The sequence below is a fragment of the Ixodes scapularis genome, unplaced genomic scaffold, assembly GCF_016920785.2.
Source record: "Ixodes scapularis isolate PalLabHiFi unplaced genomic scaffold, ASM1692078v2 ptg000712l_1__unscaffolded, whole genome shotgun sequence".
Taxonomy (NCBI): Eukaryota; Metazoa; Arthropoda; class Arachnida; order Ixodida; family Ixodidae; genus Ixodes; species Ixodes scapularis.
In genome coordinates this window covers 940,229-967,656 of record NW_024610026.1, presented here as the reverse complement: position 1 = coordinate 967,656, position 27,428 = coordinate 940,229, and the positions used below count along the sequence as shown (strand labels likewise).

General features: G+C 46.9%; 1 protein-coding gene across 1 annotated transcript in view; it reads right to left on the bottom strand.

Moving 5' to 3' along the window:
• The window catches only part of LOC115310340 (zinc metalloproteinase/disintegrin-like), a 94,786-nt gene that overhangs the window by 63,577 nt on the left and 3,781 nt on the right, over nucleotides 1-27,428 (bottom strand). Inside the window, exons 2-5 of the mRNA XM_040210336.1 lie at nucleotides 19,940-20,112; nucleotides 16,520-16,612; nucleotides 10,340-10,466; nucleotides 1,368-1,379 (exon numbers count right to left, since the gene is read on the bottom strand). Coding sequence (XP_040066270.1) covers nucleotides 1,368-1,379; nucleotides 10,340-10,466; nucleotides 16,520-16,612; nucleotides 19,940-20,112 — 405 coding nt within the window. The remainder of the gene's footprint in view (nucleotides 1-1,367; nucleotides 1,380-10,339; nucleotides 10,467-16,519; nucleotides 16,613-19,939; nucleotides 20,113-27,428) is intronic.

The following is a 27,428-nucleotide window of genomic DNA, read 5'->3' as shown; positions in this document are numbered from 1 at the left end:
CGACGATGGCCAACTAGCCGCAGACCCCCGCCGCTTCTGCCGTCGCCTACCTACCCGTCGCTACTCGGACACCAACTCCCTTCCACGGCGAAAGCCACGGAGACATTGACAACTGGGTTCAACATTACGAACGAGTGGCCCGTCATAACGGGTGGACACCTGAACAGTGTATTCAGTATGCCTACTTTGCCTCGGAAGCAACCGCCCGGCACTGGTTCGAGAAGCACGAAGCATCGATCACCTCCTGGAAGCAATTCAAGGCTGAGTTGCGAAGAACATTCACGAACCAACAACGAAGAGGACGCGCGAAAGAGCTTCTTCAAGCGAAGATCTAAGGCACTAACGAGGACGTCGTTAGCTTCGTGGAAGATATCCTGCGACTCAGCAACCACGCCGATCCTCAAGGCTGCGAAGCAAAGAAGCTGAGAATCCTGATGCGAGGCGTCAAGGAAAACATCTTCGGCGGCCTTGTGCGAGCCCCGCCTATCACAGTCAAAGGATTCGTAACAAAGGCAACAAACATCGAACGTGCCCTACAAGCACGGGCCTCCCAATAGCAGAGACTTCCCGGCGTCGCTGCCTTCTCGACTTATAGCTGCAAGAGCCCGGACCTCCGCGAGATTATTCGGGACGTCGTGCGGGAGGAAATAAGAAGCTGCTACCTGCTGCCACAAGCCCGGCTTCGCCCTCAGTCGCCAAGATTGTCCGGGAAGAAGTTCAACAGGCGCTGCATCCAGAAGTTCTTGTCAGCGTCACTAGTGAACCACCGAAGCTGGGCTACGCCGCAGCTACCCGACGACCACCGCCCCTGCTCACCCGTATACGGCGCCACCCCGACGTGAACGTCCAGCTCCGCAGTATTCCCGACGCCAGGAAGATCGGGCGTACGTCCGCCCAAAACAACCTGCGCCACAAAAGACCGACATGTGGAGGACGGCCGATCGACCCCCGTTGTGATTTCATTGCGGTGAAACCGGCCACATTTACCGTCGAAGCCACCAATGACAATTGGGTCTGCGCGGGTTGCACCCGAATGACCCGCGCCCAAGGTGCGACGAACGCCTTCGTGACACTGAGGAGTACCTCCGACGTTCGCCATCTTCAACGCCGCTTCTCCGTCGTTAGTCCCGCTCACCATCGCCCACACGTTCAGCGTCTCCAGCGCCACCACCCCACCGAGAGAGCCTGTCTCCTTTGCGTCTCCATGAACACTAAGTGCGGCAACGCCTGGAGGTGGCGTTTCCGTAGACTACCGAAGTAGAGAGCCTCCATAAACGAAAGAGCGCTTCCACTCTCCCGACGCTGCGCACAACAACGATGCCACTGCATCGGTGTCCAACAACCTAAAAGTTATTATCAACGGCCACGACGCATCGGCGCTCGTGGACACCGGAGCAGACTAATCTGTCTTGAGTGGGAGGCTTTTTCGCCGCCAACGAAAAGTGACGACGCCGTGGGAAGGCCCTCAGATACGAACCGCCGGTGGGCACCTTATTATACCAGTCGGGAGAAGCACTTCCCGCGTCGAGATTCACGACGTTCGTCATTCTGCAAGGCTGTGCGAGGGATATTATCCTCGATATAGACTTTCTCTGCGAGAATGGCGTCGTCCTCGACCTCGGAGAAAACCGGTTGATGTTACGAAAACCTGTTTTACCACCAGAGGAACCCGAAGCGACATCATCCGCCGTCCATTCCTCTGATGCCACGTGAACTTACCGCCGCGGTCGAGTGTTTTCGTGCCCGTCGGGGTCACCGAAGCTCTCGGCGGCCAAGTTCTGTTCGAGGAAAGCCTCCAGTTCCGTCTAGGAAGAGGAACCGGCGTCTCAAGAGGAGTAGCTGAACTCCAGGATGACCGTACTGTGGTCCTCGTGATGAAGTTCCGAAATGAAACGCAAAACCTTACTAAAAGTACGGCCATTGGCTACGTCGAGGAGCTCTGAAACTCTGCCGAAATCGTCGCCATTACTGTCGCATCCTCGCCACCTCAGCAAGGCAGTACGTCGCCAGCGCAGCTCGACATGGACCCTAAGCTTCCGGGCCCGAAACGTCGGCAGTTAATTGACCTCCATGCCGAATAACGCGACTGCTCTGCGACGTCGGCAAAGGTGCGCAAACCGCCGTTGCGAAGCACCGCATCGTTACCGAGGGAAACGCGCGCCCTATGCGCCGATCGCTGCACAGAGTTTCCGTTAAAGAAAGGTAGGTGATCCAGGAGCAAGTTTAAGATATGCTGAAAAACGACACAATCCACTTGCAAGCAAACCATGGGACTCTCCAGCCGTACTGGTTGAGAAGAAGGACGGAACGCTTAGGTTTTGCGTGGACTACCGGCAGCTGAACGCGGTGACAAAAAAAGACGTCTATCCACCCCCACGCATCAATGATGCTTTAGGCCGCCAGCGACGAATGGGATCGAGAGAAGACAGCTTTCGTCACACCGGATGGACTATACGCGTTCAAGGTGATGCCCCTCGGACTGTGCACGGCGCCAGCAACTTTCCAGCGTGTCATCGACACCGTACTGGCGGGACTGAAGTAGCAGAGCTGTCGTCTACCTCGACGGCCTTGTTGTGTTTTCCAGCGACTTTGACGAGCACTTGCGACGGCTCCGAGCTGTTCTCTAAGTCATACGGGCCGCCGGACTCACCCTGAAGCCGTAAAAGTGTCGGTTCGACTATGACGAACTGAAGTTCCTAGGTCACGTGGTTAGCAACGAAGGCGTTCGCCCCGAGCCAGAGAAGACTCGCGCCGTCGCAGCACTTCCAGCGCCGACAGACAAGAAGGCAGTGCGAAGGTTTCTTGGACTATGTGCCTACTTTCGGCGCTTCGTTTGGGATTTCACAGTGATTTCCGCACCGCTCAGAAACATTACATAGGGCGCCGAGAAGTTCGAATGGGCCGAGGAGGAGCAGCAGGCATTCGACGAGCTGAAGCGACGACTGCAGAGTCCTCCTGTTCTTGGACATTCCGATCAAGATGCGGAAACCGAAAATCACATGAATGCAAGTAACGCTGTACGGCGCGGTACTGGTTGAAGTTCAAGAGGACACTGAATGAGTTATCGGCTACGCAAGTCGAGCACTGTCCAAGGCGGAGAATATTTACTCCACGACTGAGAAAAATGCCTTGCGGTCGTTGGGGCAATCACGAACTTTCGTCCGTACTTGTACGGGAGCCCGTTCCGTGTAGTCACGGGCCACCACTTGCTCTGCTGGCTTGCGAACCTGAAGGACCCGTCAGGACGCCTCGCTCGATGGAGTCTCCGACTACAAGAGTTCAACACGACTGTGGTCTACAAGTCAGGCCGCAAGCACAGCGACGCCGACTGCCTGTCCAGAGCCCCCGTCGAAACACCTTCCGGCAGCAACGATGACAATGAGGACGAGTGCTTCCTAAGCGCAGACAACACCGGCGACATGGCTCGACGTCAAAGAGACGATCCTGAGTTGCGCGTGCTAATCGAGCACCTCGAAGGGCGAGGTATCACTGTCCCCCGTGTCTTGTCGAGAGCCCTGCCGACCTTCGTCCTCTGACAAGATGTATTTTACAAAGAGGGCTTCGGATACAACAGTACGCCATGGGTGCTGGTAATCCCTACCGACCTTAAAGCGGAGATCTTCCAAGGCTGCCACGACGACCCGACGTCCGGACACCATGGTTACGCCGAAACGAAAGCCCTTCCTGCTGGAACTGCTGTGGAAGTCGCCAAGTTTTTTATCGAGTCTATCGTCCTCCGGCAGGGCGCTTCCGAAGTTCTGATCTCAGACCATAGATCATCGTTCATGGCCCAGCTGACGCAAGAAATCCTTCGTCGGAGCCACACCAGCCATCGGCGCACCACTGCGTACCACCTGCAGTCAAACAGGCTGACGGAGAGACTCAAGAAGAGCATCGCCGACATGATCTCTATGTACGTTCATGTTGCAGGTTCCGAAGAAGAAGAGAGACATAGGGCGAATGGACGAGGGACGAGAAGAAAAGGAGAAAAAGAAGAGGTGGAACGGAACGGCACTGGTGGGGCAGTCGAATCCGGCAGAGTTCGAGGCAGAAGCCTTTTTCATCGCGGAGTCATGGACCCAGAGCTCCACGGCGTACCCGGGCCTTCACCCTCGAGGCAGACCGGCAAAGCAGCGACGGTCGCCACAATCGTGGAGACCAAGCCGGCGGCAGAGTAGAGATCTGTATTTATAAACCTCCTTCTCATGGCAGCGGGTGTCGTCTGGTTTCTCGGTGAGCGAGCGCAGCGGGGTCCGATCGGGCAGGGGCAATAGGACACCCACATTAACTGGAGCCCAACGTGGGGCCCGATCAGATTGCCGCTGCGCCTGTTCATCCCGGGAGGCCACGCACATTGCCCCTCGTTCTCTTTTAGGACGGAAGTTTTCGCCCAAGCCCGTTGAGCGTTAGTTAGACACTAACGATTTCAAGGTCAGCTCGGAATAAGGGGTTGGCCGACAGCGATGTCCAGGCGGTGTCAGAAGTCGCTGCAAGTGCACAAGAAGGCGCGAATGCACAGGCGGACGGCGCAGTGGCGCCGGGGGCAAGGACTTGGCCCACGGCTGCGGGAGGAGGAGTCAGCTATCCTCTACGTTCCCTAACGGCGATGTTCGAGACGTTTTCACGACAAATGGGGACAGCCCCAACATGGGTCTCAGGAAAACGGGAGAGGCCGCCGCCACTAATTGTACTTCCACTACTCACGGTTGCCGGCCGCTGCCGAGGCCCCTCATCAGACTGCGAACGGGGCTGGAGTTGCGGTCAGCGACAGATTGATGTTTATCCCGTCGTCGTGTCGGACTCAGGGTTTGACATCTGAGAAAGGGCCATACGTGCGCGCCGAGATCGGTGGTAACATTTACTACGCACTAATTGACGCCGGTTCGACCCTTTCCCTAATAGGCGACAGAGTCTACGAAGACTGTCGTCGAAGAGCACTTGACGTGCGAGAAGTTCCCACCGCGCTTGGTTTAGCAGCAGCATCGGCTAGGGCACAAAGCGCTCTACGCATTGACCTTAGCCTAGATGGCAGACGAAGGAGGCAGCGTTTTCTCTATCTACCACGCATGCAAATTCCTGTGATCTTAGGACAGGACTTCGTCTGCCGGGAGGGGATTATCATAGACTTGAGGAATAACGGGTACCACTATAATCCGTTGACTCCCCTTATCTTTTTTGCCGCCCCACCGCGTTTCGGTCAGGGCATAGAACGCTCACTCGCCGGATCTCAATAGGAGCAAACATTAGCTTCGCGAGTAGACCGCAAGGGCTTGACCAACATGGTTGCCGACACACTTTCTTGGGCACTGGTGATAGTGGTTGGAAGGAGAGGACGCAACCAGGGGATTGCGAGAGACGAGTTTCCCGCGCGACCGCTCATAAGCGAGAGAGTGGAGGGAAATCTATGCAACCAGATGTCGTAGAAGTCTAAGGAGGCCGCACGAGGGAACAAAAGATCGTGGCTTGGAGTGAAGTGTTGAGCAAGGAAGTACTTGTCAAGGCCCTAAAGGCAGACGGTTTTTGTCAGCGGATGTTGGGGAAAATAGTGGAAATGGAAAGCAACACCGGGAACGCTGGCGGTCAAGTTAACGAACACATTCATTGATACCTGCTGGGCCAAGACGGCTTGTTGCTCCGCTACATCCCAACAATCGATGACAAGGAAGGAAACGACTATACGTTTAGGGTGGTGATTCCTAGGAGTCTACGGAGGCGGTTTATCGGTTACTTCCACGATTCGGCTATAGCTTGTCATGGCAGCGGCAGCAAGACTTTTCAAAAGTTATGTCGCGTCGCGACCTGGCCATAGATGAGGCAGGACACACTCCGGTACGCCCGTACCTACCCAGCCTGCCAAATAGCGAAGCCGCGAGGGGGAAAGCCCCCAGGCCTGATGCAGCTTGTAGTGAGTCACTACTCGTGGGAGATGGTTGCTTGCGACATCGTCGGCTCACTACCAAAAAGTCCCTGTGGGAACCAGTACTTATTGGTAATAACCGATTATTTCTCAAAATGGGTGGAGTTACACCCGCTGAGGAGGTTGGTTTTGAAGCGCATCGGGGAAAAGTTGTTGGAAACTTTCATGCGTTTCGGCACACCCACGTGTCTCATCAGCAATAATACTTGTAATTTTACCATCAAATTGTTCACTGACTCCTGCTTGGCGCTAAACACAAAACACAGGAGGACAACACCATGCCATCTTCAGGCTAATATCACTGAAAGAGTGAATCGGAACTTGAAGAGTATGTTGATCGCGCTAAACCGGGAGACAAAGGGACTGGGATCAGTACGTCAGCGAGATGGGTTTCGCCATCCGGATGACTGTGAACAGATGAACTGGGTTCACAATAGCGCTTCTTAACTTGGGTAAAGAACTACCGTCTCCGCTAGAGAAAGGATTGCAGAATAACCAAGCACCACTAGAGCGCTCACTCTCTAAATACGCGGTAAAATTAAAGAACCGCTTGGCGAGCGCAATGCACGACGTTAGAGAGAATCTCGATGCTGCAAAGATCGAGCAGGCTGCCCAGTACGATGAGAGTTTTCGTCACCTGGAATACAAGTTGGGGGACCTGGTCCTTAGAGAACACATCCTTTGACCAATGCAGCGAGCGGATTCGCAGCCTCATTTGCTCCGAAGTGGGAAGGGCCCTACGTGGTAAAAGCAAGACAGTCACGTCTTACCTACAGGCTCGCTCGGCAAAATACGAACGAGGAGTCTGACCCGGTTCACATCACAGACCTGAAAAAGTACCATCTTCGTGATCGGGGTGACGATGAGCGAGAACTCGCAAAGGGGGACGAGGAACTCCTTGTCCAGGGCGATTCTGATGCGCAACCCACAACGCGCTCTAAGCGCGGCAGTCAAACGGTGCACGAACCTGTCGGGAAAGAACTCGACTGTGGATCTGCCCGGCAGTACGATTTACGGCCTAGAAATTTATATTTTCAGGGTTACTAATTGTGTCCCTTCTGCCCAGAATGACACCCCCTGAGAGGTCGACACGGAGACTACCGTCCCGGAGGTGAACCGGGATTGGGCACAAGTCCATCCGGTTTGGGGGACAGCCAAGCTGGGTGGCAAGAGGCTGACCTGCCCAGCCCACAGAGTAATCGACCCTGGGGCCCAGCAGACGGTGGCTCATCGCAGTGGGACGCGAGGAGCCCCACTTCCACAAACGGCTCAGCTAGCCGATATGGACCAGACCGGTGCAAAAGGCGCGGAGGCCGTCCTTGGAGACGGCCACGCCATCCCCGAGGAGCTGGTTCCCCGGCTCAGACCTCTACTCCGAACGTGCTGAGCCCATCTGCGTCGAGGGAACGACCAGCGTCAGCGCGGAACGGTGTGAACGTATACCCCCGAGAGGAATGCCAAGGCGATGCAGGCCCCACCGTGCCTTCGCCACACCGTGGCAACCTGGACGACGTGCGACGGGCGAGAAGACCGCCATTTCGTTTCAAGACAACGTTGGAGAGACCAACCGAGACCGACCCCGTCCCAACCCCTCCACCAGGCCCCACAGCCCTTCAGGGGACACATATTGCCGGCTTTTTCCTTTTTTGAGGACCAGATGAATCCGTGTTGTTTATGCCAGGTCCCGGTTGTGCACCAAAAACACACGAGGCCGGCCGTCGGCACACAGACATGTTAAAGACAATGGGTCTCAACTTCTGCATAGTGGCAGCGGTACAGTTGCTTCGCAGAAACCGGCCCGACCTCCTGAATCCAGCTGCCCTGGGTCCCGCCCAAAACCGAAACACACCCAAACGAAGCCCTAGTCGAGGAAATGGCAATCGGGGAGTCAACCCCAGACCCTTCTACCGCCGAGCAGCCTCCGTTTTTACCAGATCCCGCTCCGCGCACACCAGCTACAACCGAACTGCTTTCACCTCCTGCGAAAGACAGCCTAATGGAAGACATCAATGAGTTCCTTGAGAGTGACGCAATACCCCCAGCCTCCAGAACCCAGGACCAGACGCTTGAGGAGGCGATACCCCCGGCCTCCGGTATCCAGGACCAGACGCTCGAGGATTGGAGGATTTAGGGGACGAGGAAGAAGAGAGGCATAGGGCGAGGCGGGAGGGACGAGAAGAAAAGGAGGAAAAGAAGAAGTAAAACGCGGACGGCACTGGCGGGGCTGTCGAATCCGGCAGAGCTCGAGGGCAGAAGCCTTTTTCATCGTGGAGTCGCAGACCCAGACCTTCACGGCGTACCCGGGCCCTCCACCATCGAGGCAGGCCGGCAAGCAGCGCGGTTGCCACAACCGGGGAGGCCAAGCCAGCGGCGGAGCAGCGAACTGTATTTATAAAACTCCTCCTTATGGCAGGGGGTGTCGTCTGGTTTCTCGGTGAGTGAGCGCAGCGCGGTCAGATCGGGCAGTGGCAATAGGACACCTACAACGTGGAGCACAAGGCATGGAACGAGGTGTTGCAGTACGTGATATTTGCCTACAACACGGCCGTACAAGAGACCACCGGGGTGACATCGTTTCAACTGGTTCATGGTCGCGAAGTAATGACAATGCGGACGCGGGGTTACCCCACGAACCGTTTGTCGACGGAAGCGACGACGCTCAGGTGGTTGCCCAACGGGCAGAAGAAGTCCGCCAGCTCGCCAGACACCGTATGCAAGCCCAACAACGTGTTAACACTGGCCGCTAAAAACTTCGTCGTCGGGAGGTCCACTTCCAGCCCGGAGACAGGGTGTAGGTGTGGACACCGATCCGCCGCCGTGGTCTAAGCGAAAAACTCCTAAAGCGCTACTTTGGACCCTACAAAGTACTTCGTCGACTCGGGGATCTGAACTACGAGTTGATGTTCGACGGAACACGGACTTCATCACGCCGCTCTGCATTACAGGAAATCGTCCACGTGGTGCGCCTCAAGCCGTACTACGCACGCTAAGACTGCGAACTGGGATGTTGTGCAACGCTTGATGGAATTGTGTTTTGCCAGCCTTTGTATTCTTCCATTATTTTGTTTGCCTTGCTTTGTTTTGTTGCGTTTCACGTTGCATTGGGACGATGACTTTTTAAAGGGGGGAGTAATGCCACGCGCGTCGGCGAGCGACCGCGCGTGGCCGAGTGGTTATCGCGCGTGACTGTCGCTCGTAATGTCTAGGTTCGATTCCAGTGAGTGAAATGTTCTTTTATTTGTTCTTTCAACATTGCGTTCTCGTGAGTTGAAGATCATTCTCGTCTGACCGAGTTCCGAATATTCTAGTCGTCGAACGTTCTAGGCCGATTGTTCCAGAAGCCAACCCGTGTACATAAGGCTCTGCGTGGCGATCTGCGGTCAGTCTCGCCCCAGCGTTCGACTGTGCTCCGACGCCGACTTGGACGCCCGCGACGCCCTGCTGTTATCCTCTGTTTCCTTTTCATTTTTGGGCACAAGTTCGCCCCATTAAACGTTTCAGTTTCCCCAGTTATTTTTGTTTTACCTTCTCATTCGTGACAGTATAAGACTTTCGAATTGTTTGTCGCTAAAAGGCGACTCTACTTACGTCGTCTTTCAGGGCATTCCTGCTCTGCTGAAGCTGAAAAACAAAAGAATTAAATGTGTACTAATTTTTAGATAACGCTAAGAGCTTGGGTAATGAATAAATAAATAACAAAAAATTGCCGAGTTTTTTGTTTTGACGTTTGTTTTTACTCAAAGAATAATTATTCGGTTTGTAGCAATGTTCGAGACTTTAATTACTCCTTGGCAACTTAAAAAACTTGAAGGTTGATCGAGACGTTTCTATAAAAAGAGGCCTAAGATTGCTGATGGAAGTCGATCGCAACATCATTACTTTTGCTTAGTTTACAGTACCTTTTTAGGTGCAGGTACAACTTCACCAACAAAACATTTATTTTAAGACAACTACTGAATTAGAGGTGATAGCATTGTCAAATATGGTTATACGTAACGTAATATGCATAAACGAAAACTGGTGTAAATGCGAAAAAAAGGTTGGTGAACCTATTTTGTTGACAAATGTCGCAATTATGCTTTATAAAGTCGTGTATAAACATACATTGGTTAGCGTGCTTTATCATCTCGGTACTTTATTAATTATGACATACGGCTATAACGAAACATTTCCCGCCATATTTATCTATTTTTAGAAAATCACGCTATAAGCCACTTTTATCAGGCTTTAAAACCATTTATAAATCAATATGTAAGTATATTAGAAGTGTGGGCGCTTTAACTAACTAGATAAAACAGGTCGAATTCTCATTGAAACATTCTGCCTTATTTCAACTCGAGTCAGATTTTTCTAGCTTAGGCAGGTGATAAGAGTGGAAGGATCCAAGCCTTTTCGTATAAAAAGTTTTACGCTGTGTCTCACCTGTGTAATCGATTCTGTGCCCCTCCGGCTCCTCGATTTCAAAGACTTTGTGTGCTCCGTATCGACCTTCATGGTGTCCCATCAGGGGCAGAGGAGCAATCCTCAATGTGGGGCCCAAGGCCCCGCTCTGTGCGTAACATGATTGCGGCTTAGGAAACTTGCTTCTTGGAATAACAATTCATGATATTTTTTTATTGAATAATGTTGTAGGCCTCGTTAGCACCCAGAAACGTGCGGACCGAATAACATGTTTCAGGACGCAATAAAAAGTGACATTGCTCAGGATCTGTTCTATATCCTTTCCGGAATTCAGTCTGGCCACTTTGATCACTATCATCATCATCTGACAACGGCATATGTCCTATACTAATGGCGGCCTTCTGTTTACAGATGAAGGAAGAAGTTGAAGATGCTCCTAAGCAGATGATTCGATGCCTTTACATTCTCGACGTTAGCGCGACGTGAAGCAGGAATTGGACGCAGGAGCTGCGTAAGCGTTCATTCCTAACTCATTCCCAGTCAATCTGTTAGTAGCACTCACTCGGCTTCAAAGCACCTTGATGTATAGGACTCTATCAAGGCGGCTATATGGGTTGGCGCTTCGTTCCGACTGGCTGAATTTGTTTTGCCATCGATACTAAAAGAGATTGAAAAACAATTGTAGTGAAGTGCACATTTTCGTTTACCGTTGACTTTAAGTGACGGTGCCCCATTAAATACAGCAGACCACAGGTTCATTGCCGCCATTAGTATAGTAAAAGATAAACTGCCATTTGGGACACCAGATGGCACTGAATTCCAGAAAGGGCCTATTGAAGCCTGAAAGGAACAGAACTTCAAAATAAAACACCAGCCATCAGCGAAACAATAAGACGATAAACAGGAGCGGCAAAGAGTGCAGGTACACTCAGCTGAAAAACAAAAGCCACCTGACCTTGATGCGGAATCGGTGTCTTTTGGAGCAGCGTTTTTGTTATCTATTTGTTCTTTGAAATTACGACATCGTAACTATACATTTGTAACTCCGGTTTGTTTTTGGTCGCCCGCCGAAATTAAATTCCGTAATCCGGCGTTATATAAGTATTAACTATAATCGGTGACAGGTCAAGAACGAAGTGGAAGCTCCGCCTAACTCTTTCCAATTCAGCAGAGAGCACGCTGGAGAGGAGGTCGCTTCCTCTGCATCATTGCTCCGCTAATGTTGAAAGAGGTGGGAGGAGCTTTCCTCTTCGTTCTTGACCTGTCTCCGACTACAGGTTGAATTCTCAATTTTGAAAAGTCCGCGATGACTCAATTGATGGATCAGTCATACACAAAACATGTAAAACTACACAAAATTCAACTACACATCGCGTTAAAAAACCTAGATATTGCAAAGCTTTTTTTTTTTACTCGAGCTAAAAAAAGTATTATAAGCCAGCTAATGCGTATTAATGACGCATTATAAAAATGGTACAGACTCCAGACATCAAAATGCTTGCTCGTAAATTGATCACGGTCTTTTACTTTTTCTCGAGCTAAAAAGAAAAAAAAAATACGTTAGAGAAGTGTTTTTGATCCCGAAGGAAAAATCCATCAATGTAACCCTGTTTCGCAGTCAATGTTTTCTAGTGGACCGCTGACTGTGCCTGACTGTACGTCAAGCATGTCTGATTGGCCAACAAGCTACTCTGACCGACAGTCAAACTCCAGTCAGACTCCGCTTGTCGGCTTTCTGATGGTTTCCTGGTGGCAGTCGGCCGCCGCGAAATGCCATCAGGATGTCTTGGTGGCGATTCTGATTGTACATCGATTTTCTCTGACTGTACTTCAAAAAGCTTTGACGTGCAGACAGACGTACGGTCAAAGGACGTAAAGTTCGTTCGTAACCTATGAATACGAAAAGTAATCAATGGACGAGAAAACGATTTCGGGACGTGAGCCCATAAAACCGCTGACGTTAGAGATATGACACGCAACCGACCGACAACCTTGATCAGAAGCCCGCCGAAGCGCCGAACACGACACTTCGCTTCGCCCATAGAGGCTTCGCCAAGCTTTCATGAACGATCGCTCTCCACTCGTTTTGTTTGCCTGCTTGCTCCAACCTGTTGATCCTGCCCGGGCTCTAGAATGTCTTATGTTTTAGTAAAATTTCTAGACCCAGCCTGTTGTGAGTTCCGACGATGTAAGGGACTTTAGCGGTGTAGTTGAAGTCGACAAGGTGTACCAGGTCCACTGGGCCGGAGACGCGCGAACAAAAGGATCGTTCTACGACGCGAAAGTACTCTACATGGCAGGTGAGTAGAACTGAAGTACGGCCAGTGATGTACGAGTACTTTGCATAACATGCTGACGGCTTAACTGCATTTGCAGCCGAAGCATCTCGTATAAAACGAATAGTCAAATCGAGTTTCCAATGCGGTGGCATAGCATGGGGGTCAGGATGTCCGATTGGTACGCAAGTGGTCGCGGGTTCGATCCGGCGGTGGTCCTGCTTTTTTTTCTCGAACATTTTGTTTTATCGAGGCATTTGGCGATATTTATGAGTGCGTATAGCTTTACTCTTATATAAATGCTGCCCTTGTTGGTGAAATTCCCCTGGCAGTGGCAGTCAGACGTCGTCTGATGGACCATCAGATGACGTCTGATGGTCCATCACGTTCCACCAAGGTTGCTGACTGGCAGTCAATGTCCCAAATTACGTATCTAGATGGAATTTTCAATAGGGATTGCAAACGCAGTTTAGTGAACATTTCTTAGTATACACTTCCTTTTGTATCCTTTCTATTTTGGATGAACAGACGGATGTAATTTCATGCGATGCGAAGTTATTATATTGTTTAATAGCACGTTTCTGTGGTCCTTGATAGTATTTTCGCAATATTTTTGCGAACTCTACTCACTAGTTTGCTGTACTAGATAGATTACATAGTTACGTTCTTTTCTTCGGCCATGTGGCCCTTAAATAGAATAAAAATATCGCCGTTAAAGGAAAACATCTCACTCTTATTTCTGGTCTAAAATATATGCAAATATATCAAATAGAGCTTTGGAATAATACTTGGACACGAAGAGAGAAAGGACAGGAGAGGACAAGCAGCTTACTACCAACGATGTTTTAGTGTAAACTTCTTCTTTGCGCGTTTCCTCTTTATTCAGAAACCAAAGTAGAACACGATCTTTGCGCGTTTCCTCTTTATTCAGAAACCAAAGTAGAACACGATAAAAGTATTGCATAAATAAAACTATTGCACTCGGAAGGATACTACTGATAATTACGCATATACAAAAATTATACAAAAATATTACACAGAAACACTTAAAAATTATTGTTCTTGAACTAATCCACCACGAGCTCCTGCTGTTGTTGTTCGAGGCGTGTCATTTCGTAGGTGTTGTCTTTATTTTAGAGCGCAGCTCTTAGGCTCCCGTTTGCGGCTTGAGCAGCGTCGCCCTCCCCGTAACTGAGCTTTGCGTTATGGGACGTTTCCCATCATGATATCACACATGTCGTCACGTGTGATGTAACGAGGGTCACAAGTGACGTCACGAAAGTCACTTGTGAAGGTGACAACGAAGGTCACGGCCTTCACCGTAAAGGTCACGTCCACGAGACCTTCAGGAGTGACGTCGCGGGGGTCACTACAGTCGCGAGGGGGAGGGAGGGGGTAAATTAGGGCAGCAGGAAGGGGAGGAGAAAGGGAGGAGGGGAAGACGAGAATGAGAGGAGAAAGATGGAGGTAGGGAGAGGGAGGTGGAGCGGGAGGAGGAAAGAAGAAGAGGGTACGATGAAGGTTGAGGTACATACCCTCATTTCCATAACCTCCCCTCTTCTTCCCCGAGAACTGTGCTTTAATTCTGCATTACAGAGAACAGTAAACGGCTTGCTTTTTTTTTTGTGAACGATGATATATGGGGTGCTGACGCAATCTTCCGCGTGTTCCTCGATCGCGAACGCCTCGACCATCTCGCGTGCATTAGGATTGTTACTGCCAGGGATGATTCTGGTGTTAAACGCTGCACTGCAGTGGCATGTGCTGTGATGAGATACCAGTTCTCCGGCCGCTGTTCCCTTAAGAGGCGCTCCATGCTCGCGGCCTCTGTCGTTAAGACATCGGCACGTTTGGCCGATGTAGCGATTCCCGGATGACCGGGGAATGTGATGCACCACCCCTGTTGTGCATGAGATACACTGCGTTCTAAGGGCTGTGTCGCAATGTATTTTCTTTTCTTTTTTTTAGAGCAAAGCTTTTAGGCGCCTGTTCCGGCTAGAGTGGCGTCGCCATCGGCGCAACCGCGCGTCGCATTATGGGACGGTTCCCATAAAGACGCCACATGTGACGTCACGAGAGGTCACGAGGGAGGAGGAGGAAGCTATTCCGATAAATTGAGTGGAAAAAATTCTCTGCTAGACTTAGCAAAAAAATGGCCCCGCTAAATTTAGAGGAAAATATTCTCTCCTACGTTTGGTGGAAAGAATTCCCCGCTAGATATAGCGGAACAATTTCCCCGCCAGATTGGGCGAAACGAATTGCCTGCTAAATATAGCGGAAATATCTTCCTGATAAGTTTAGCGGAAAAATTTCCCCGCTGCATTTAGCGGTAAAAATTCCCCGCTATATTTAGCGGAAATTATTAGTCACTAAATTTAGGGGAATGAATTTCTTGCTAGATTTACCGCCAAAATTTTCCCGATATATTTAGCAAAAAAGTTGTCCGCTAAATTTAGCGGAAACACATTTTTTCCCTAAATCTAGCGGGAAATTTCCCCGCTAAGTTTATCGAAAAAATTCCCCGCTAAATTTAGCGGAAAATATCTTACAAATTTAGCGTTAGAATTTTCCGCTAAATTTAGCGAAAAAACACTGCGCTCGAAAAAAATTCCGCAAACTTAGCCTAAAACTTTTCCCACTGGAAAAATTTACCGATACATCTAGCGAAAAAAAGTGTCGGCTAAATTTAGCGAAAAACTTATTGGCTAAATTTAGCGGAAAATATTTCCTGATAAATTTATCGGAAAAAATTCTGTGCTGAATTTGGCGGAAACATTTCCCGGCTAAATTTTCCAGCTATACTCGGCGACAACTTTTCTTGGCAATGCAGTGGAAGTTGACGAGAACCCGCGCATAGCCTTATCCAGTGCTCAAAATGGGACAGGGATCACGTGTCTGCAACCTCCACTGCATTGCCAAGAAAAGTTGTCGCCGAGTATAGATATAGCGAAAACATTTCCCCGCTGAATTTAGGGGGGGAATTTTCTGCTAAACTTAGCAGGGATTTTTTTCACTGCATTTAGCGGCAAGTGTAGTGTAAAATTTTACGCGAAATGAAAGGATAGCAGGAGAGGAGGAGGCGAGGGGAGGATGGGGAGAAGGGGCATACCCTCCCTTCCGTAGCCTCCCCTCCTCCTCAAGAGCTGCGCTCTAATTCGGCATTACAGGAACTTGTAAACGTGTTTCATTTTTTTTGTTCTTCTTTTAACTTGTCTGCACATTGAGTAGGCCAAGAAAACCTACTTCATGGTCAGACAAGTTTGTTTAGCGAAATCTACGGTTCAATCTGTACGAGCTATGTGTGCGCAATATGTATACTGGATATGTGTTTTTGTTTTGTCAATCAAACATAAAGTAAATATTTTAAGAATGGCTCATTTTGAAGGGTGAAATGTACACCTACATAATATTAATACCATTGTATTACTCCCCTATTTATGAGATCTATGTTTTGGTCATTCCAGAAAAATTGTCGGGATTTTCAGTGACCATGTTTACGGGGTTTATACACGATAAATATTTAAATGTACTTACAAAATATTGATAAAACCCAGCCCTTCCTCCCAATAACATTGACAAATGAATGAAGTGTTGGCATAAATAATAGCACCTCGAAGGGTTATTTTAATAGATTTAGAAGTAATTTCCTCTTAAAACGTTAACATGAACACTTGCCCTTTTCATCTAACTTGCATCATAAATAAAAAGGTATACAGGCGTTTCCACATGAATGTCCAGCGTATAAGCTGTTTGCAACCCCCTCCAACTTTCTTTGTATCAACATTTTACACATGTGTATTTAAGGGAGGGTTGGAGGGGGGTGGCGGAGTCAGGACAACCGGACTCCCCTCAGCATTCCTAAGTGATCACGGTAGATGATGTTTGAACGTGGGTCTGCTAAGAATGGTAAATCTTGTGTTCTTACCACTTCCACAGTTCCGTTTTGCTCTGACACCGACACAGCTGCCATCTTACTTTTATCGTAATAAATATTCTTTACCACCTCCTTCCCGTCCACCTGAAAAAAAAAGATACTAGCACTAATATTTTGTAAAATAATCTGTAGGGTCTATTTGTGATTTTATTTGAATACGCTAATTTCCAAGCAATGTAGGTGCGTGCGAAATTAGAAACGCGAAAATTTAATTTTATTAAAAAATATTGTCTTTGTTTGTAGAATCTTTTCTCCTGAAATTGTGGCTTATTATGCACCAGATTAGCAAAGAGAGAACACGAGTTTTGTCTAATTAGCTTTCCAAGGTTGCTCGAAAGTCTTTTTTTTTACAAAACGTAAAAAAAAAACCCTCAGAAATATATATAGATATAGATCAACCGCAATATTTAAATTAATTTTTTTTTTCAGTAGTTGCTTGTTTGTTCTTTAGTTGCGACAATCAAAAATCGTGAGGAAGTACTTCAAATGTATGGACTGGCCTTCTTCGCATCTTAACTTCCTCTTTTGAGTTCAGACTCCCCCCAAGCCTCCTTCCTCCTTCCCTCCAAATAAACACACATTTAGCTGTTGCTGCTGGTTTACGCTTTTACAGTAACTCTATAATTTTTTGGTGTTCATTGGGTTGAGTAATTTAAGGTACACATTTTGCGCAGGTAGTGCATAAATTGGCCTCCTTTTATTTCGCCCCATCCAAGAAGGTCGCAAAAGAATGCGAGTTATTGCGCCAGGCAGTGTCAATTCGATATACGTTAAGCTCAAGGGCCTGTGTGTGAGCAACGCTTTGCTGTGAATGCTCGAGGGTTCGTGTTAGTCATACAGGTTCACTAATCCAATTGCAACCTCTGGGCACCCTGGCGGCTCCCCAGCCCAGTTGCCCGACTACGGTTGACTGGTGGCGGACTTTCCCGCGTGGCGGCGGAGTGAAGCCTGCCTCTTGCACATCGCGCGCGCCGCCTGGATATGGTGGATTAGAGGCTTTGTACAGGCAGTCACTGCCTGGACTCATGCACCACTGGTAATGATGTTTAGTGTATTGATCGTCTCGTCTTTGTCTAATTAATTGTAGTTTACTGTTGTTGAAACTGCTGGCTCCGTGTTATGTCCCGGGATAGGTATGCAGCAAGGCAAACCAACCACAAACATTACTAAATGTATAAAGCCCCGCTACTTTAACGCACCTTCAAATCTTACTGTGTAATAAATTGACGTCTATGCCTAGAGAAAAACGACCAGAAAAGCCCAGCTTAAGAAACGATAGTTTTGACTGAGACGCCCCCAAAAAAATCAAACGCCTGTGCAGCCTTTTTTCTGTCTTTGATCCACTGAAAATATTTGGTTTAATATATTAGTCATTGTTCGCGGCAGAAATTCCCAACCACAATGGTTTATAGAAGTCGATATAATAATATTAATAGTAATAGTAATAACAATAACAATAATAGTATAGATATTTATAAAATAATCTTTGTTTGGGGTGCCCAAAAGCACCACATCAGTCTTCCACTTGGTGCGCCAACACAAACAATAAAACCAGCAAACAAATATCCTAGACACTCATAAAGTTAAGAGACAAATGTAAGGTTATCCAAACGGCGACAGTACATTGAAACTGAAGTATAGTGAGCGAAGATAGTAGCAAACAAAATATCACGTTAGGCATAAAGGGACATGAAAGTTCACCCTTTGAGGGAGTTACGGAGAATCAAATGTACCATTAGCAACCTTGTGCAGATAAAGAAAATCTCAAACAGGTCTCCTGGTAGGCAGAAGTAAAAGTGAGAAGATTTCGAGAATGTGTTCATAACTATAATAAAAGCTCCTCTCGAAGTATCTATCATCAACAATTTGAGTCACCTTTTTCTGAACATGTTCGATTGCTGTAGCCTGTGTCTTAGATATTAAGTTCCATATGACAGAGGAGAGTTCGAGTCGTGACCTCGCTGTAGATATAATTTCATAAATCTCAACATCCATTTACGTAAACAAAGAAAACCATTATGAAGTTGAGACCTCTAGATAAAAAAGGCAACTTCTCCGAGACAGCATATCAAGCTAAACATACATGTAATGAATGCAATCTAGAAGATCATCTGCGCTAACCAGAGTAGAGCACTGATCAGGTCACACTCGCAAGTGCAGTCCTCGTGATTGGACGGTTATGACACATTCATTTCGATCAAGCTTGGTCACTCGGCGTAAAAGAAAACAGAGGATTCTAACGCAAAATACCAATCGTCATAATCTGAACCGTGAGATATTGAGAAATAAAATTATGTACACGGCAAGTCAAAGCCTCTTAGATTTTGAACCGTCTTGTATTTTTTTATCCGTGTCTAGAATTTAAATTTTGATGTTTCCTAGAAAGCTCGCTTGTATGTTTTGCTTCTTGCAATACAAACCTCAATATTATTTTTGTTAAACGTAAACAACGAAGAAATAATTCTTTGAGATTACACTTTCTGATAAGCGCTATTTACGCGGAATGACGAAATTTACTGCCAGATTCAGGGTTTGTAGAATTAACCTAAAACTTGGAAGCCACAAGAAAATAAAAACCCGGAAAGACGGATGAAATAAATAATAAAAAAATTTAGTCGAGTTGACTGAAAAATTCTTTATCTTTTTATTTAATTAAAACTCACGTTGTGTGGAATGTAGACTGAATTGTTGCAAAATGGTTAAACAAATATTCCTGTCCTAGAGATTTTAGTAGTAAGGTCATTGGGCTGATTCAACACACAAGCATATATATCTAAAGCGCTTTTCTTTACATTTGGAGGTCCATATATATTTGATCTTATGAGCATTTTGTGTATACGAAAGGGCAGCGTATGGCCAGCAAATTTATGGCCGCAGCAGTGAGCTCAGTCTCCAAACTTTGCAGCATTTTAGTAAGATATATGTTTATTAAATACGAAAGAGGCGGTAAATACAACCATGCACAACTTGAATGTGAAAGTTTCTTTGGAGGGACTTTAAGGTTATTATAAAATATCAAAGGCGAACGTTAAACATCAAATCATATTACAAGGTGGAAAAAAATTACTCATGAAAAACGCATATATCTTAATGCTCAAGTAAAATGAAGGCAAAATATCACTAAAGACAAAATATTTGAAAAGTCGCCTTATTTTATGAGTTATACTATTTCAAATGTGTGATTGGAAGAAGATTTGTCTATGCAGTCATTTTGTGTTAATATATCTGCAAGCATAGCAGCAGTATACTGTTTTTGTTGTTTTACATTCTAAGAGCATAAAGCTCCCTTGCATTCGAATATGAAATATTTAAACACTGCAGTATATACAGATGCCGATTTCACAAGGGGAAACACAATTTCACGACGCGAAAATATGATAGACTTTTTTTGGAAAAATGAAAAATACTTACAATGGTATCTACTTGCTCAGCGCCATTAGTACTCGAGAAAACTAACTTGTCGGCGATAGCAGAGCTTTTTTCTAAACTAAGAGAAAGTTGTTCAGTGATTTGAAGAATTTTTTCTCCGTTGGCTCCTCTTGCTTCCAGGAGTCTTGGATAAACAACATACTCTGCGGATAGACCTGTGTTAGAGGTGATAATAAATGTTTCTCTTTGCGCAAGTACATGTGCACAATTGCAAAATTTAGCTATATTTTATTTTAGCTGCGTTATTATAAAAAAAATTTGAGTTTTTCAAAACTAACGGGTAATTCTAGTTTCAACTTACAAACGTGATACCAGAGAAAATCTGCTACGCACTACTGAATCGTATGCCATGAGTTTATTTAGCGAATACTAAACTTTTGTTTTTGATACATGGCCGACTCGTCACAGTAAATACAAATAAAAAGCTTTGAAAAAACGCTTGGAAATAAATTAAACTGCGAGTATGTTATTGAACCACTGACTTCCCCGCCATTGAGGAAATAGTATTCGTTGTAAATATTTGTAGCGAACAACAGATATTCGAAACAGTGTTGTTTGAAATTAGCAATGAAAACAGCTTTGGTGAATCTACGACTCAAAGGATACGTGCAAAATAACGTAGAACATTATCGACCTATTTCCATTCTGTCTTGCTTTGCTAAAATGCTGGAAAAACATTTGTGGATAACTATGAAGAGCTTTTTAAATAAACACTGTATGCTATCTCCTTATCAGTGCCGGTTCACACGGGGCCGGGGCACTCAAATTCTCCTTGAGGACTTTTCTGACATACTCAATTTATTTTTTGAACGGAATCAAGTCGCCTGCGTACTCTTCTTTGATGTCCGCAAGACATTTGATAGTGTTAGCCATCGCATTTTGTTAAAGCTTTCAAACTTAAGCTTTTGAGGCTCTTTTCTACATTTACTGAAAAGCTGTCTACAGGTTAGGCATTAATATGTTTCATTTTGAGCGTATCATAGCGGATTTATTTCAATCAAAGCTGGTATCCCCCAGTGCTCGGTCTTAAATACACTGTTATTTAATCTTTATGTTAATGACCTCTCCATGGCGATACCAATTTCTCTATTTCAATATGCTGACGAATCCGTTAATATACCTAGAGCGTCTAATTTACCAGATGCCTTTTCGTCTTAACAACTGCGGCAGTTAGAACTGTAGAGTGGTGTGAAGCTAATTTAATTAAAGTTAATGCATCGAAATCGCAGTTAATATTTTCACAACCGGCCTAAAAAAAGTTAATATAACCTCCTCTTTACGGGTACATACGTCTGGATGTGTATTATGTGCATGTGAGCCTATACAGCATACGTCTTCTATAAAATACCTTGGCCTATTCTTTGAGATTGATCGAACCTGGAACGCTCATCTTGCTCATGTGCGTAAGAAAATTCGTGTAGTTTCTTGTTTGTTATACAACACGAAATATTTTATGCCCCTATGAGTTCGAAAAATCGTTGTAGATGCTCTAGTCTACAGTGTGCTCCTTTACGATATTACCGTGTATGGTCATTCTGCACTCCGTTGGCAAATTAGAATTATTTCGATTGTGCGCTCTTTGTTAAAGAAGATTTCCTATGATTTATGCCTCGGTAAGGATATTGACATGTTTAAAGCACTGCAATTGCCTGATTTTAACCCGTTATTGATGAAAACTGTTGTTCAGAGGCATTTTTGGAATAGTCAATTTAAAGTTCTATACGTATTCTTAGACCCAAAGAGCGTTACCCGATACCTCGACGTTCGACAACATTTGGAAACAGAGCTCGTAGTTACTATATACCATAATTTCTGAACAAACTACCCTCTAGTATTTTAAATTTAAGAACAAAATACAAGCTCAAAAAAGCCCTGAGAAATCTTAGTTGTTATTTTCTCGAAGGAATGCACGCGAGTTTATACAGCAAAATGTTCAGTCTCCAAATAAAAAGTGCGGGTAATAAATGTCTAATTATAACTGTCTTTCAGAAAAAAAAAAGGAACGGCCAATGTTGTTTCTTTTGCTTCGAGCTTTTATTTTATTTTGCAAATTGCCCAATTATTTATTTATTTACGGACTATCACTCTTTCTTTATTGGTGTGTAAGTATACTTTTAGCAGAAATGATATAACTGAGAGTGGGCGTGACACAGACGTGTGCACTCTTCCTAAATTACGTTTCCTGTGGGTTTCACGTATTCTTTTGGTTTATGCTTTCTGCTAGAAGTATAGTTATATTGACACATTCGAATATTTGGGTATAGAGATTTACAGCATGCAAATGTAGCAGTTTATTTTTGGAATAGCAAATTTTTCAGGACTTTTTTTGTATCATGCAAATAAACTTTCTATTTGAGAAGTCTAAACGTCTTGTTAAGGGTTAGTCACGTGCTTTGGTGGGGATAGCGCGCGAAGGCTATAGTCAATAAGTTCGGCCAGTCCTGTTCTTTTTTTATTAGAGCTTTTGTAATATTCTAGGCTCCTTGCCTCTGCGGGGCTTTATTTTCAAGAACATTTTACCAAACGGGAAAGTAAATAGCTTGGATGCACATGTATCAAACACATTCAGCAATTTTCTGTCATAAATAAAACTATGGTGGCGAACATTTAGAGACTGCGCAGGTTTATGTGTATTGCGTCTGATGAATGCTGCAGTGATGTCGTCTATTTATATTTTCTGAGATATAAATATCCGAAGTGTCTAGATATAAATGGTAATAAAAACAGAAGACTCTGGTATACAGAAGGGGACAAACAATACAAGGTTTTAAACACTAATTAAGACGTTCTATTGTGTTTGTCTCCTGCTGTGTTCCTGAGTCTTGCGTTTTTATAACCATGAATCACCACCGGCTCGCTTGTTTTTTAAGTACTATTCTACATATAAAGTTTGTTTTTTCAGGTTTAATTACACTGTGCTATAAGTTAAAAACAGAAATCGAGCACAATTTTTACTGTTGGTAAAACCAAAATCTGCGCATTATTCAGGTGCTTCATTTTTTGTGCGAACTAATTGAAAACAAAAGCTGATGATGGTTAGACGAGTTCCATCTTCTCCGTGTAATTATCAACCTCAGCGGATATTATATGAGAAAATAATCGTTAAGGAAAGTTGACTAATTGACTAAAATGTATTAGAAAACTTTTTAATTATTTGGTTTAAATGGACATGTTGCAGAGGAAGTATTGGCCGCAATTGGTTTCGGAGAGAAAACTAGCTAAAATAATTTTCAAAAACACAATATTTGTTTGTTATATTAATTTATCAATTTTCGCGTTTTTTTCGATGGATTTCTGTAATTTTTACTTTAAAAGAGCACCACACGCCCCTCCCACAATAAGACTTAAAAGATTGACATAGACTTTTAAACGAAATTATCGTTATCTCGGCAGCGTATTCTTGGCGGGTGCGCCGTCCAAACAAGTGACGACGTGAATGGAGGGACCACGCCACTCTTCCGAGCGTCATTGTGGACATGGCTCGCCGCGCTCTTTTTCAAGATTGGACAAAAAAAAGGCAAAAAATGTTTAATTAATATTTAGTAAAAACAATACCTTTTTGCAAAACTTTTAAATAGTTTTGGCATCCAATGATAATTTCTGTCAACACTGCAAGTGTAGAATGAAACCTAAACCCAAAAATTAAAGCGTCTAGCTATTAACAAATTTAAGCTAATTAGTCAAATTAACGTAAAGATTATCCCATCATTTTATGCACTCTAAGACTGATAAATACAAAGCAGAGGCAGAACAAGTTTTACACTGAAACCCTATATAAACATTGCTCCGACTAAAATACAATTTTATGCATAACAGGTAGGCACTCTTTATATGGTAGGTACACGGTCATATTTTTGCAGTTATATTTGGAATCTTCCGGTACTACATAATTTGTGTGTCTTTTTTTGATTTCCACGTAAATCACGCCTTCTATTTTGAGCAAGCATCCATCCTGCTGCCCGCTATTTTTGCAAAATCTACAGCGACTTTTCTCAATGGCAATGCGTCTCTTCCTAACGTGTGCTTTGTTTTGCATTAGTAAAGTAGTGAATGGGGAAATAATGCTAAATATATGAGTACCACATTTAAAATATATAGGGCTAATATTTAACGCTAACCCGCACAAAGGTTTGCAGACTTAATCCCGGCGATATTATTTGGTACGTTTCGGAAATAATTCACAAGGTCTTGTTTTCTTTACCCGCCTGTTTTTGCCTTGTCTATATCTTTCTTTTTTTTTTCTCCGCAACCAGAGTATACAACATAATCTAACACATTCTCGAGCAGCTGTCGCCTTCTTTCGCACAGAGCGTTTGTAAAGTTGATTGTTTCAATCTACGAAGCCAGCTTGTTTATTCATGAATGCAGAAAAAAGATTTATCCAGTCTACGAACAAAACGTTCGGGCGCAAACGAGCTGTTGAAGGTTTAACATTTTAGACAAAACCCCGAGACTGAAGGGAAAAAAGGACAACACAACACATGATCTCAAACACAGCTGAAATTTATTGGAGAGAATATCGCGGTTTTATAGGCCAGAGGTGCCCCAAAACCAAAAGGAACGAAAAAGGGGAGAGAATGAACTTCTTTTTCCCGAACGTACAAGAGGGAAGAGACATTGACCAATAGCCCACCGCTACGGTTCTAACTCAAACAAAAGGCGGAGGGGGAAGAACTCTTAACACACCTCGGCGAGGTCCTGATGCACATCACAAAATAAAGGACTGCGGGATGGTGACCTATTAGGGGAAAGATCGAACATGGACAAAAGCGAACCTCCGACATTAGTCACACCCGAAACAAAGAGGCAGGGGTGAAACTTAAACCAGGGGTGAGGTTTAAACCCTTCAAACCAAAATGCAGAGAGAAAGACATGCTGATTGTGTGTCGCGCGAAGTTTACAAGTTTCCTTTTGCCTGTGGGTTACGTTACAGGCTACACTGCAATATTGCCGCGCGCTGTGCCGGAAAATCAACGCTCGGTTACAGACCTCTAGAACGTTCTCGTTTATTCTTGTTCCGGACGCAACTTCCATTCTTTATTCCTGCTTTCTTGTTCTAGAAAGTGCGTGTTCATTCTCGCCCCGAGCGCGCTACGCTCGAACCTTCACCGCCGAATCTTCGAGATAGTGACTCACTCTTGATTAGAGGCCGCCCGCCACCTTGTCGAGTCAGTTTTCGCCTCAGCGTTCGATCGTGCTGCTTCGCCGCCTTCGACGCCCGCGACGCTCTGTTATTATCATTCTTTTTCCTTTTGTTTTCGGGCACAAGTTCGCCCCATTAAAGTTCCGTTTACTCGGTCATTCCCCGCCTCGTCACTTGTCATCCGTGACATTCTGGTGGAGGTGCGGGGTACCGCATGTCCGTGCAGCGCAACCCTCCGAGTTCCCGCAGTACAAGTCCGAACCCAAGCTCCCGAGGACCCAACGAAGACCAGATCAAGACTCGATCAAGTCGCCGCACCCAAGGGCTACACCCGGAATACGGACTTCCACCACCCAGGACCAAGCAGCCGACGATGGCCAACCAGTCGCAGACCCCCGCCGCTCCTGCCGTTGTCTACCTACCCGTCGCTCCTCGGACACCGGCTCCGTTTCACGGCGAACTCCACGAAGACGTTGAAGATTGGATCGACCAATTCGAACGCGTCGCCCGCCACAATAGCTGGACCAACGAGCAACGGCTGGAAAACGTGTATTTCTCGCTCTAGGGGACTGCCAGGAGCTGGTACGAAAATCACGAGTCTTCATTGACATCCTGGGACATTTTCAAGAGCCAGCTCAAGGCGACATTTGTCAACCAGCACCGCCGAGAGAGAGCCGAAGACTTACTGCGTACCAGGACTCAAGGCCCCAACGAGAGCATCACCGGTTTCGTGGAGGATGTCCTGCGTCTAAGCGCCCAAGCCGACCCGGAGGCCACAGAGGAAAAGAAACTTCGAATCCTCATGCGAGGCGTCAAGGCAGAAATTTTCGGAGGCCTGGTTCGGAATCCCCCGACGATCCTCGATGCTTTTGTCAGTGAAGCCACCAACATCGAGCGCGCACTGACGGCCCGAGCAAGCCACTACCACCGATTCGTCGGCGCGCCTACTGCTCCAACCCTCGCAGCTTCCCTACTGGACCCGAATACCAACGGTGTCGACAACCTCCGGGAAATCGTCCGGGAAGAGCTCCGCAAGATCCTACCTGCTGCAGATTGCCCGTCTTCTCTCTCACTCGCCGAAGCCGTACGAGAGGGTCCACCGAACCTTCCAGGCGGAGACTCCTGTCACCGTAGCAGCACCCGAGGAGCCCACCCTGACCTACGCCGCAGTGGCCCGAAGGCCACCGCGTCGTCTTCAAGCCTATGTCGCTCCGCCCCGACGTCGGTCTCCTGCGCCGCAGCACGAGCGCCACCGCGACGACCAGGTCCAGTACGCCGGCCAGCAGCCCCGCGCACCTCGGAAGACCGACGTGTGGCGAACACCCGACCGACGTCCTTTGTGTTTCCACTCCGGGGAAGCGAACCACACCTACCGCCAATGCCCATACCGGCGCCTCGGGCTGCGGGGGTTCGACCCGAATGACTCACGCCCCCGTTACGGTGAACGCCCTCGGGAGATCGACGAGTATCTTCGACGACCTCAGTCCCCCGAACCTGCCTCCCACCGAGAGTTCCGGTCGCCATCGCCACGACGTCCGGCTTCGCCGATGCACCGACCCCGACGTGAAAGCCCGTCACTCCTCGCTCGCTCCTCGCCGGGGAAACTAGGCGCGGCAACCCCTGGAGGTGGAGTTGCCGAAGACGACCGACGTAAAGAGCCTCCAAGAACGACAGAGCGCTCCCACTCTCCCGACGCCACTCATCGCAACGAAGCTTCTGCATCGGTGTCCAACAACCTAAACGTTGTTATTGATAGCCACGACGCATCAGCACTCGTGGACACCGGAGCAGACTACTCAGTCTTGAGTGGGGGGCTCTCCCGCCGTCTTCGAAAAGTCACGACGCCGTGGGATGGACCTCAAATACGAACCGCTGGAGGGCACCTCATCACGCCGGTTGGGAGATGCACTGCTCGCGTTGAGATCCACGGTGAGACGTGCCCTGTCAAGTTCGTCGTTCTGCAAGACTGTTCGAGGGACGTTATCCTCGGAATGAACTTTCTCTGCGAGTATGGCGCCGTCATCGACCTCGGAGCAAACCGGCTGACGCTACGAAAACCTGCTCCACCACAGGAGGACCCCAAAGCGACGTCATCCGCGGTACGAGTCCTCGCAAACCACGTGAACCTACCACCGCGGTCAAGTGTTTTTGTACCCGTCGGCGTCGATGAGACTTTCCGCGGCGACGTTTTGCTCGAAGGAAGCCTCCAGTTGCTTTTAGGAAGAGGGATCGGCGTCACAAGAGGCGTCACGGAGCTCCAAGACGGACGCACTCTCGTACTCGTAACGAACTCCCGACAGGAGGCCCAGCACCTTACGAGAGGCACCG